The following is a 13,063-nucleotide window of genomic DNA, read 5'->3' as shown; positions in this document are numbered from 1 at the left end:
TGACGGCCTTATCCAGGGTGACTTACAATGGTTACAAGATATCACATTATTTTTTTACATACAATTACCCATTTATACAGTTGGGTTCATTCAGCCAGATAATATTTACTCTTCAAAGTTCAAAACTGTTGATTGTCAATTCTGACCTGAACATTCCCTGTCATTTAGTCCTGGGCCCCTCTCAAGAAAAAGACTGACAATTGTGTGGAATACTGTGGTGATTTAATAATGTGGACTAATCATTTCTACCATTATCTTCATCATTATCATTATAATCCTATTCTAAATAATATAATGAGCATCTCATTATTTTTAGTATGCATATGTTGTCCATTACCTTTTAGCCTGGGGTTATTTTAATCCTTTTCTGGCATTATGTATTGTAAAATGTTAATTTCCCCATATTTTATATTGAATAAGAATTTGATTATAAAAGGTTTTACTTTAGCAAATTGTTTGTTTTATTTAAGACTAGTAAATGATTAAGATTTCTCAATGAGGTTATCTACATAAAAGAACTGGTTGGCCAGCAGGGGTCACTATAATATATACTCTAAAGTAGGGGTCTCCAACCCTGGTCCTGGAGAGCCCCAAATCCTTAGGTTTTATTGGTATCTATGTCATCCATGGCTAAAGATCTGGAACACCTGTTAATCTTGACTAATTAAGCCAATAATTGGTGCAATTAAGTAACTCAGAGCTTGGTTGAAATGAAAACCAGAAGACCCAGTAAATCTCCAGGACCTGATCTAAATGTATAACAAAAATTACCTGAAAGTGGGGGTCTGGGGTCCCCCCCCCCCCCCCCATATATTTGTTGTTTTAGTTGTGAGAATTAACTTGGTCAAGTGCATTGTAAACCAGTTAACAAAATATACATATTTAGATCCAATACAAGCCTAGTAACAAGATCTACTGTATTAAAACTAAAACAGAAAAATAATCAAACTAAGTACATAACTGCAATCAATTCTCGTATTCCCAGTTAGTAGCTTAATTAATTGATTTGTTTTGTTTTGTTTGTGTGTTTACAGACTGGAGAGAAATCTGGTCAAGTCGAAAAGTCAAAGAAAAATGCCAGGCAGAGACAAAATGATTTCAGGGTGAGTGTCTCCCGTTGCTGGTGAATTGTTCATTTGTCTTGCAATATGGTCTGTTATCCAATTGTCCAATGAAGAGTAAATTGTCAAAACTCCCCTCCAACACTACTTGTCTATGTTATTTTGCTTATTTGGTGTTTACATTTACAGTGGATATCTGCAATATAATTTATGATAAATGAAGCGCATTTTTAATTTGTTAAAATCTGTTTTTGTCCTAGGGAATTAGGTAAGGTAGTCCAAGATAAGTGTTAATCCGGTCTGTGATACAAGCTGTGAAATCAAACCAAAAACCATCTTAAATCCATTGTATAGGCTACTGTATAGAATGTTATACCTAAAGCACACAGAAGATATATATATTATCACCCCCTAAATTGCAAATTGTTGCAATCTGAAAAGATTTGAATGATCTAAAAAAGAGGTAGATCCTAATACTTTTTGATATCACAGCTCTTTATCTATATATAACATCTTCCACTGTTTCTCCCCATGATTGATTATTGACCCACTTATTAACAACACCACACACAGTGAATATAGGGTCACAAAAATGATTTGCACATTTTACACAGGTTTATACATTTCAGGGCAGCAACACACCTACTACAAGTGAGTAATTATACTTTATTTTTTTATTTTTATTTATTTTATTTTTTTTAGAAAATGATTCAAGAGGTGATGCTTTCTTTGATGAAACTAATCCGCGGGGCACTTCTGCCATTCAGCCTGAGTGAGGTGGAGCTGAAACAGTATGGTGGATGGGAGATGAAATCTGAGCTTTCAGGACAGTGGCTGACTCAAGTCATTCACACTGTGAGGTAAAGTAAAAAAAATGACAGTAATGCAAGTTGCTGGTCTATTATAGGAAATGCATACTATGCGGTAGCACATATTGTACTTAAAACAGTTTTCATGTAAAATTATATAATGTTATGGATTAAGAAAGACCTGAAATAACAATGAGTAAGTATGTGTAAACATGTGCCAGGTGATAGGCAGTGATAATTCTAAACAGACCATAGGCAGAACATCGAGCCTGTCTGTGATAATACAGTTCCATAGTTCTCAAGGCAGCAACCTTTACTTCATATTTTCATGTTCAGGGGTGGACAAATCACTATTATGTGTGGTAGGCCGATGGGCTACCAAAAGATAAACTGTGGTAGCCCACCACAAATTTTGGTAGCCCACATTTTTCAGTAGATCAACATTTCCATTTAACGCTACGCAACATTAAAAAAATGTAGACAGATACAATTGTAAGATGGTACGGTTCAGAAAAGAAATCCGACATCACTTCTAGCGGTTTTTTTTTTTTTTTTTTTTTTACCATATATGACCAAATACTGCCAAAGTTTACTAACAACCTAGTTTCTGTTAATATTTCTACCAAACAATAACAAGCTGATAATAGTTTCCTTATATAAAATGTAGGGAATTATGTTTGACAGCATCATTTGCATTATTTTCCCAAACTTTATCCAGGCCCGGCGTTATGGGCGGGCCTTAGGGGGCATGGCCTGTCCAGTTTAGATTCAGTGCCCCCCGTTTCAGTTTCTAAATTGATATAAAAAATCCATGAGAAATCAAATTAAAGTAAAGAACAATAATAATAATTTAAAAATGTCTAGTTGCTAATAGTGTTTGGAAACCCCTTCGTAGGGCCACCTTGTCGGATTGTTTACACGAGCGTCTGCTTTTTATATTCAGTATTGAATAGTCAGTTGAAAGTAAGCATTACATGTACATTCGTTACTTTACAGTAATTTGGTGTGTGTGTGGGAATCTGTTTATTGCAATCTCTGTATAGGGCCTGCTCACTGTATGATTGTATTCGTTTCAAATACTCAGACACCACGTCGTTGCTAATGCGGTAATAATAATAATAATTTAAGGGTGGGCATTATTCTCAATATTGATATCATCAAAATATCGAGGTTGTTCTATATATCGAATTCGTGAGAATTAAAAAAAAGTGCACATACTCTGGCAGAGACAAACTCGGTATAATCAAGTTTATTTTGTATTAAGATACAACAAACCCAATGCCTACCTTGTTAGTCTCGTAGGCAAACACCACACATTAAAGTATTATTAAACCATTTTATACCATTGATTGGTGTGCTTTTCTTTTTCTAAGAACCTGATTAGCAAATGTATTTCAAACATCAATTGCTATAAAATCAAGAAAAACAACAAATCCACAACCTGTGTACCCTGTCTCGCATGCTCTGCCCGTTTCTTCACCTGTTTCCTCCCCTTCCAATCCATTACAGGAAGATATATCCTGTTTTCAAAAAGTGCGTGCATCAACTAATTAGAAACAGGATTGTCTTTTTTAAAGGGATACGCCCTAAAAACAAACGACACAAAAAAAACATAATAAAACAGGAAAATGAGATATGAGCATGGGTCAGTGGTTCATTGCATTTGTCTGTGTGATTACTTACTCTATTATTAATGTATTTTTAAAATACATTACTACATTAAAATACATCTAGAACCAAAGACATTGTATTTTTGTCTTGCTCTTAATTGTATTATTACTTGTACTGTGATTCTTGAAATGTATTTTTGTTTACGACTGTAAGTCGCTCTGGATAAGGGCGTCTGCTAAGAAATAAATAAATAAATAAATAATAATAATAATAATAATAATAATAATAATAAAATGGGAACTTTCGGTATTATAAATGAGATGTACTTTTAAAACATCAAAACATCTCAAAATAATGCAAAATTCAGCATTACATACACGTGCTTAATACTTTAGAGGTGTTGTGAGTCACAATGAAGATTCAGTTACTTCTGGATTAACTAAAAAATAAACAACTCAAGTCTCCGCAGTGAAGTGTAGAGATATTTCGTTTTTGAGGTGGGTGATGATGGGAATAGTAAAACAATAAAAATACCTTATTTTTCTCTATGGATATTGTTTAGCAAAAGCACCACGAAGTTAGTTATTGGTTTTCATATGTAAATATCTGTTAACATCTATATATGTTTCATATTGCATATGTGTTATTATATTATTCTGTGTTTTTGGAAGACTTCGATTATTATCGATATCAAAATACGTGCACGATATCGATGTACAGTTTTCATATCGCTGCCCACCCCTAATTTTAAAAGAAAAAAATCCGGAAAGAGCTGTGCTAATTCGTGCTGTGTGGATAGTCCAGAATATTGCGCTTTCATACGATTTATTTATTTATTTGTTTATTGTCATCACAGTGAAGTAAAATAGAGAATACTAGCTAATTGATTTGTCTTTTCCAAAATGAGCCCGCCCTAAATAAGTGGATGCCCCCCGCAGCGTTCATGCTGCCGCTGGGCCTGACTTATCAGTCCTGGGGACTCATAGGTTTTTGTTCCAACCAATATCTCATCATTAACTCTGGGTCCTAAATGCACTGTGGGAATTATTATGCACTTGTATTAGTAGTGTTGCTTTTATTTTTCCTCACCTGTGCCATTTATAGAACCTAGCCCCACCTTTTACCAGTCTTCATTAGCTGAGCAATTTGGTATGGTTTACTATATTAAATGCTCATAAATACATCTATAAAGCACATAAATATAAAAAGGATTAGTTCTTTTTTTTCTTCTTTACCCTGTGCACTCACACTCACAGTATCCACTGCGCATTATCAGTAACTAAACTCTGCAAGTGTATTTGTTTAAGACGTATTATTATTATTATTATTATTATTATTATTATTATTATACAATCAATATACAGTAGTACCATACAAATAAACTTGGTGGCCTAAACGTGTACACAGAATATAAACATGAGCACGGCTTTCTGCTGACTTAATAAAAACAACAATAACGTCAGGGTATACATTTAAAATAGTACAAATGCATTGCACACTTTATAAAGACATTACCATGTGAGGGGGCTCCCTCACAATACCGTTAGCTAAGTGTTCAGTTGGAAATAAAATAAATAAATAACGCACCTTTATTAACGTTCTGCTGCGCTCGAGCTGCAGTGTCCCTGCACCTCGGTAACACTGTGATAGCCACTGAGGGTACGGTGTTCTCTCCGGTTTATTAATTTTTTTTATATATGTGTATATTATCTCAGCCATAACTCTGGTAAAATATAGTAGCCTACTGTATACTTGCAGTCACTGTATACCTCCGGCGCCATGCTAGTAAAGTATAAAGCAAATTCCCTGCTCTGATTAGTTTATCTGTCATGTCACTGATCTTACAAGCAACTAATGCGCGATTTAAAAAATAAATAAATAAAATGGAATGTTATGAATCTTAAGGCATGAACCAATCACGATTGGATTGGCTGGTTACTATAGCTACTGCTTCAACTGAGTAGGCGTGTACTAAACGGGAAGTAAACTGAGCTGTTTTATCAGTCTGTCTGTACAAAGTAACCAAAGATCTTCTATATAGAAAATCTTTGCAGTAACTGCTTAAGAAAAAAAAAATCTTTAGAAGCCGCCGGTAGTCCCGCAGGCATTGCATCATTACAGTTCGGTAGTCCGGACCCAATTTTGGTAGTCCCGGGCGCCTAGAGGACTGATTTATCCACCCCTGATGTTAATTTAAACCCAGTTTATAGCCATTTGATCAATGTAGTATGACAGTCTTGGGGTGTATAATATTTTTCATGATGTGTGAAGTAAGTTAAGGTTGTCAGACATGAAGCTGGCTTCATTGCCCCATGGTGTAGGTAGGCTACATCAACCAGCCAACTGTATAGTTTGTTTTGTGTGCTTTAACATTGGAGATAGTTAAGTGTGAGCTAATACTCGGGGTTCATATAATGGTAACTAATGTCCAGCTGTGTCTTCAGTGTTATAATTTCCCAAGGGAATTTCTTTAAGTGAAACCAAGTTATGCAAAAAGCATTTTTGTTTTTCTAATATTCAATTAGAGTCAGTTATGAAGCACTGGCAGCCTTGGAAATACCAAACGACCTTTTGCAAGTTATGCAGGACCTGATTTTGGACCTGCGAGTACGCTGTCTTATGGTGACACTGCAGCAGACATCCGAAGGTAAATTGCTGTTTGATTTACTTGCTTGTTTTTAGTCTAGAACTATGCATGACAGTTACTATTTGACAATTAAAACACCTACTTTTCCATATGTGTTAAAGCTGTTGAGAAGTCCCCAGGTCTGCTTTTAAATACTGATGGTGACATCATATTTGATCATGTGCAAGATGTCATCAGAAAAAAGTCTTTTAAGAGTAATGGTAAATAATCTGCTTGATGCTGATGACTATTTGTCAAGAAGTGTGTTTCAGGTGGTTAGGCCTAATTTCTGCTCTGAGTAGTTCCCTTTCAAGTAGGAAATGTAACCATTACCAAATGGGTATTTACCTCCTAAAAACCTGAATCCTCAGCACTGCGCAGGACCGAAATACTCGCATTGGTTGTTGTTGCTTGCAACTTCAACCCCAGTATCTTGATGCCGTTTTGGTAACAGCTTTTTAGCATCCCAATTGCGACCAGTCGGCCGCATCCGATCCCGACCCAGAACCATACTGAGACCGCACCGGTACCTGTAGCGGTACCGACTCTGTGCTAAAGTCACAAAGTGGTACCGAACCGACCTGGTACTGAAGAGTCGTCGCTGTTCCAGGCTATCGGCAGACTCGGAGCAGGTGGGAAAAGGTGTTAAGAGCGACTTCCCAGTCGACCCTTACAACACAGACATAGAGGTGAAACTCTCCCTTAATTTTTTCACCCTAGCTACTTGTTACTGGGGTTCCAAATGGTAACGCACGAAGCAGCCTTCAGCTTAGCCTTGTAGCATTCCGGTCGTTCCGCAATCTTGCCCTTGTGACGGCTTTGGTATGCTCACCCATTCAGTAATGGTTACATTTCATACTTGAAAGGGAACGTTAGGTTATTATCATAACCCTGGTTCCCTGAAATAGAAATGTAACCTAAACTTCAAGGTCGCTGCGTCCATGACTGCAGCAGGCTTGAAGGAAAAATAGCTCTGAGATCTGTGAGCGCAGTTCTTTTGTGCCCTAGCGGGCGGGGCCACGACTGTGTCACAGGCTCAAAGAGCATCTTTGGTATACAATATTCAGGATTCGGGTCTTTAGGAGATAAGTACCCATTCAGTAATGGTTACATTTCTATTTCAGGGAACCAGGGTTATAGTAATACCCTAACGTTCTTACTGTATGTGTTTGCATTCTTTGTTGTTAATTGGAAATGGAAAAAAAAAGAAATTGACATATCATTTTTATAAACAGATGTTAAAAGACTGGCAGAAAAAGCGGATTGGGTTGTGGACAATGAGGGAATTACAACCTTGGTAGGTACAGGGCATGAAACATTATATTGACCATTTCCAACAATAAACAGACAAGCAAGAATTATTGCAAGTTATTGCAAAGTATTATAATTATGTTCAACAAGAGAAAGTATTTTAAATAATTGTAGTTGTGCAGTAAAATGCTACCCTGCATTATGTATTTTACCTTTGCACAAAAAATAAAACAAATTGTCTGGGGGTGCTTTTAAAGTACAAATGCTGTTCATTTCACAATGAGTCGATGCTAAAGAAAAGGTCAAATTTCTTTGCATATTAATAATATTAAAAGAACAACATTTTTAAAACAGTAAAAGTGAAACATTTGTATTTTCAAAATAGTATCTTTTCATGTTTGCTTTATTTCGGATTATGTGTTGTCCTTTAATTAGGCCGGGGCAATCTGCATGTTTCTTTGTCCAATTTGTCTGATCACCAGTTAAATATATGTATTTTGGGCTGAAAAATCGCTTGGTGACATCAGTTTTTCATTTAGACTCAATACCAATGACCTACCGCCCCCTAAAGGTAAAAAAACATAAATCCTGCGTATATTTGTATTCCAATATTGATAAATGCACAATTAAATAATTATACCTTGAGTTATTAATGATGCTAAATCCATTGGTCACCTTAGATTCATGGTTTGAACTGATATACTGTTCCTACTGCCCCCTAGAGGACAAAAAACCCTAAAATCCATATGTTTCTTGATCTGATTGTTGGAATGTAGAACAAAATGGAAGAAAAAATACACTGGTGTCATAAGATTTTCATCATCTTCCTTATGCTTCAAGCTGATAATGTCACCATATGCAAGCAGTGCATGTAAAAGTTTTTGGCAGATTAGAATTCTTCTGGGGACGAATTTAAGACAGAAACTACTATTCCATCAATATTTGGGTCAAAGTTGCAGTTTGGCACCGGAACATTTTTTATTGCCTTCATCAATACTTCACGGCTGAAGATTACTTTTCGCCTTCGGCAGCCTTTGTCCTTGACCATACTAGCCTCTTTCAAGTTTGGAGCGATTGTTGAGCAGAGATATCTAAATTCTTGAAGGATCTGTTGATCAGTTAAGGTAACCAAGATGTGCACATTTTCTGCAGTCACTCGTCCACCATGCTTTCCACATTCAGTAGCTCTCTTGGCAATTAACTGATTTTGTTTCAGTTTTGCCTTGTGCCTAACATCTGAAGCTGCTTGTTTCATTGTTTCCACTGTGGAATTGAATTCTTCAAGCAAAGCCTTTGCTTTTTTTACCGTTTCTTCTTTTGGGAAAGAAAAACTTTTTTTCCCTCTTCACTTTATAGGTCCTTCGATGAATCCTGACTGAAAAGATCATTTTGTTCAGTGATTCGACGTTTCTGTAGTTTTTCCTCCTGACACCTGGATCTTGTTGTCTAATCTTGCCAGCTCTGATTTGCACCCTAAATTGGTAAGAGAAGCATACTTCATTTTATTGAACATTTCTTCTGAGATAGCGGAATCACTTGAGAAAAATGAGTTTTCTTTGTTGCTGCTCACCATCACTCACTTCTTGTGGGAATGTCATTTTAGTGTGTTCTGACAATACCTTGAGTTTGGTTTCACTCCTTTCCAGCTCCTGTCCACACAAGTATATTCATTCTCATCACAGAACGTACATACAGGACTAACTCCTTTCTACACATCAACACCAAGGAGATTTAGCAAGGGAGTGACAAAAAGCTCTGAAAGTAGGAAACTACTTTCGAGCACAAGATGACCCATGGAGATGAGACATGAGTAGACACAAGCAACTCAGAATATCAAGCTCTTCATTCATGAACTCTTGGAGGATTTCTGAAAACTCCAAGATCTGCTCAGCTGTGTGGCCCTGCCTTCCAAAACGGTTTGAAGAAAAGCCTCTGCAGACCGATTTTTTCTCAGGGTATCATTTGGCCAGCAATTTGATAAAATGTGTGTGTTGGCTTTAACTGAGCTTTGTATGACTTCCAGAAAATAACTTGCAGATGGCGATCTGTGCTAAGCAGGAGACACTGGTTGTAGAATTACCTTTGTAAGCTAGTTTCAACAAGCTGTATTGACAACTGAGTGATTGACAAAGAAGGAGAGAGTGTGAATCAGGTAGCTGCTTTAATAAAACTGTTCAACTGTAATCCGTCTGAATCCAGGAGTTAGTTCATCACCACATCTGAACCCCAACATTACATTATGAATCTAATATTAGCAATGTATTTTTCAGCATTGATTATCCAAGGTCATTCTGTGATGAACCCCAACATTACATTATGAATCTAATATTAGCAATGTATTTTTCAGCATTGATTATCCAAGGTCATTCTGTGATGAACCCCAACATTACATTATGAATCTAATATTAGCAATGTATTTTTCAGCATTGATTATCCAAGGTCATTCTGTGATGAACCCCAACATTACATTATGAATCTAATATTAGCAATGTATTTTTCAGCATTGATTATCCAAGGTCATTCTGTGATAAGTATTCTGTTAAGCATGTAGAAATGCTGGGATAGAAATATACACTAAATTTAAGTTTTTTTGGCCTTTAGGGGGCGGTAGGACATTGGTATTGAGTCAAAAGGAAAAACTGATGTCGCCAATCAATTATTTAGCCAAAAATACATATATCAAGCTGGTGATTAGTTGTTTTTATTTGTAGAGCCCTGGCCTACTTTAATGCTGCAGTACTACATTTTTTTTTTTTTTTTTTTTTTTTTTAGCTTTTTAGAAAATGAAAATATGTAGTTTTGATTTCAATCTATCTAAAAGCCATTTGGAAAAAATACTGCATTTTACCTTTACCGTAAAAAAAAAAAAGACATTTTGACAATTTCACAGATTGACTTTTTATCTTAAAAAGTATAATAAACACTTTTTTCTATGCCTAACGGCCTGCTAACATATTTGAAAACTAGGTATAGATATGCATACATTTTCTTTTTTATTTATTTTTTTATTTTATTTTATTTTTATTAGAAAATAATACCTAGTTTGAATCTAGTCTCTAATTCTTACTGCTTTAAGCAAAACAGGTTAACCTGACAATCTAGGTGCTCCCTGGAACACTTCTTACAGCGTCCACTAGAGGGTTTCATGATTGTTGGTGTTACCCTAAAGAAACATCTAGCTGGCATCCCAGCATCAATACTGTAGCCCACACTCGTTTTGTGTGTGATCATTTTAATAATACAAATTAAATATAACAGACATTAAAGATATTGTACTCAGACAGAATGATCTAAGGCAAGATTGTCTTTCTGGTTAATTTCACCTCCCAACAAGTTACTGCAATTTTTACACAGTTTTATGACCTACATTCTTTCTTATAGTATGTGATTATGAACTGATGTAAGCACTGAGAAAACATTATTGACACCTATACAGTTCATTACTTTAAATAAAGTAGCAGTCTATATTTTAATAGTGGAATCCTTTGTGGCAGACCTTGGAAAAGGAGGGCGCTTTAAGTAAAGGAGCACTGCAGACGCTGTAGCTACAGCTTATCTCGTTTCCAAACAGGTCACATAATAGGGGCGACCTTGACCCTTCCAGGCCATTCCACTGCAAGATTTTGTTCCTTTTGTTTAATTGACCTTCAGCAGGGTCTGTTACATAATAATGGAACTGGTTGGGTCTTGCAGTGGAATAGACTGTAAGGTTGCTCATCTGTTGCCTTTGGGTAGGGGACAGCAGGCAATCAAACAGTTTCAAATGTTGGCTAATAAGTAAGTGTTCATTGATGTCAAAATGATCTTTCTTTACATCTAGCCGTCTCAGTTTGAACATTGCATAGTGCAGACCTTGGAGTCTCTTCAGGAGCCCATGGAATGTAAACCGGGAGAAGTTAATGTAAGATTTTGTATGTATATCTCATTGTATGAAATAAATGTTTGAATTGTGTTCCAAGTAGTTTTGTTCACCAAGCCTGTTTTATAGAATTACCAGATCCATATGCACAGGTGGTTAATTAATTCTTAAATATATGCAATATTCCATTGAAAACTGTAGACTGTGTGTTAATGTAGAATAAATCACATGCCATGTGGAGCACTGTTAAAAGTAAACTGCTTTCTATAATAAATTAGCTAGCTTGAGCATTGTAGCTCTTATTATAGTTGGGCACCTACAATGTATTGGAGCTTTATTTTACACTTGCACACTGCAATTGTTAGTGCAAATGAAAGCAAGTAATTTGTTACATTCTATTAAAAAATAATAATAATTATCATAGAAATCTATATTTTTCACAGTAGCAGAAAGCTACAGTTTACCAGAGGATGGAAATACATTCCATTGTTGCCAATATAACTGAACAACATGGTCACCTGGGCAAGTACTAATGTAAATATCAATGTAAATATTTAAAAATGCCAGTCTTGAATCGTTCTATGGCAAGTTAATTAATTAATTAATTAATTAATTAATTAATTAAATACAATAAAAAATACAAATTCTGTATTAAAAACCAAAGTTTTGGCACAGCATTGCTCTTAATGGAATGTCAGTTTCTTCTGGTTTCCCAACCTTTCTGCCTCCCGCTTTTCATTGATTGGCCAGCAGAGAGCAGAAGCTCTCTTCAAAATCACAATGCAACACCTGAAATTCATTCAAATTGGGCCCTTGGTTTATTTTAAAATGTTGCGAATGTTTCTTAAACCTTCACCTTCAACTTGTCAGTGAAGGCATATTGGTAATTTCTTGGTACTTGCCAACATACAGTATGACAAGAATCTATTCTGTAAATCCATAAAAGTGTAGAATAATCATAAAAGCTAGAAAGTAACAGTTAAGTGTTTGCATACGTGGTATTATGTACTGATGCTGGCTTTAAGGCTTAAAATCAACAAGCTTAATTTTTGTTCTCAATTTCATTATTTGTGTTTTGTCAACATTAACTTTTTTGGTACAGATTTTTCAGCAAGAACGAACCCAGGATCAAGTTTGTGAACTATGTGTTGGAATCATGAAGGTAAAGTGTGCAGGATCTATTTCTGCTATGAAGCAACACTTATTACTTCACGCCTCCTCCTTACATGAATAAAACAAAGCTTGCTGCTGACCCACACCACCTATTCTTATGACGGGAGTCGGCGGTTTATTTTGCTTTTAGATACAGATGCTCCATCAGAGTCTTGGGATATATAATCTGTCTGTCTGTCTTTCCACCTGTCACATTTTACTTGTTTTGTTAATAATGATGACTCTCTGATACTGATGGATTTTCAATGTGTTTGGAGAGTCTGAGAGCTAGGGATACAGTTGGGTGTGACCAAAAACAGTGACTTCAAAGGCTGATTTTCATAATCCTATCATTTTACAGGATTCACAAGAAATTGTGCCTATTGGTAAAAACTCAATTTTCACTGCTGTTTGTGCATTATTGTAGTACAAAAAAGACACTGGGAGCTTTATAATGAAATTCTTGTGGTATGTTTTTTTCTGGCAGGTGTTTATAAACTGCTTGGAGCAGTTAAGTACCAAAACTGATGGTGATGTAGACACTTCACAGTAAGTATGCAATACAGTATATTAAAGTATAGGTAGAAGCTCTTTCGTAGCTCTTTGGGTATACGCTGCTGTGGCAGTTGCCTCTTCCTGGGCAGAGATTGCATACTTATATCTGTTGTTGGCAATGCAGCTACTTGGCATCTGT

General features: G+C 35.9%; 1 protein-coding gene across 4 annotated transcripts in view; it reads left to right on the top strand.

Moving 5' to 3' along the window:
* LOC117399860 (exocyst complex component 2-like) overlaps nucleotides 1-13,063 on the top strand; it is a 179,089-nt gene that overhangs the window by 119,634 nt on the left and 46,392 nt on the right. For all 4 annotated transcript variants that reach the window (XR_009328500.1, XM_059022619.1, XM_059022618.1 and 1 more), the window contains 7 exons: nucleotides 1,035-1,103; nucleotides 1,764-1,921; nucleotides 6,007-6,128; nucleotides 7,343-7,404; nucleotides 11,179-11,259; nucleotides 12,320-12,379; nucleotides 12,857-12,918. Coding sequence is in view for 3 of the 4 variants with exons in the window: in XM_059022619.1 (XP_058878602.1) it covers nucleotides 1,035-1,103; nucleotides 1,764-1,921; nucleotides 6,007-6,128; nucleotides 7,343-7,404; nucleotides 11,179-11,259; nucleotides 12,320-12,379; nucleotides 12,857-12,918 (614 nt within the window). In the remaining variant the exon portion in view is untranslated. The remainder of the gene's footprint in view (nucleotides 1-1,034; nucleotides 1,104-1,763; nucleotides 1,922-6,006; nucleotides 6,129-7,342; nucleotides 7,405-11,178; nucleotides 11,260-12,319; nucleotides 12,380-12,856; nucleotides 12,919-13,063) is intronic.

The sequence above is a fragment of the Acipenser ruthenus genome, chromosome 4 (genome assembly GCF_902713425.1).
Source record: "Acipenser ruthenus chromosome 4, fAciRut3.2 maternal haplotype, whole genome shotgun sequence".
Classification (NCBI taxonomy): domain Eukaryota; kingdom Metazoa; phylum Chordata; class Actinopteri; order Acipenseriformes; family Acipenseridae; genus Acipenser; species Acipenser ruthenus.
The sequence above is the reverse complement of the archived record's forward strand: the minus strand, read 5'-3'. Positions and strand labels throughout refer to the sequence as shown.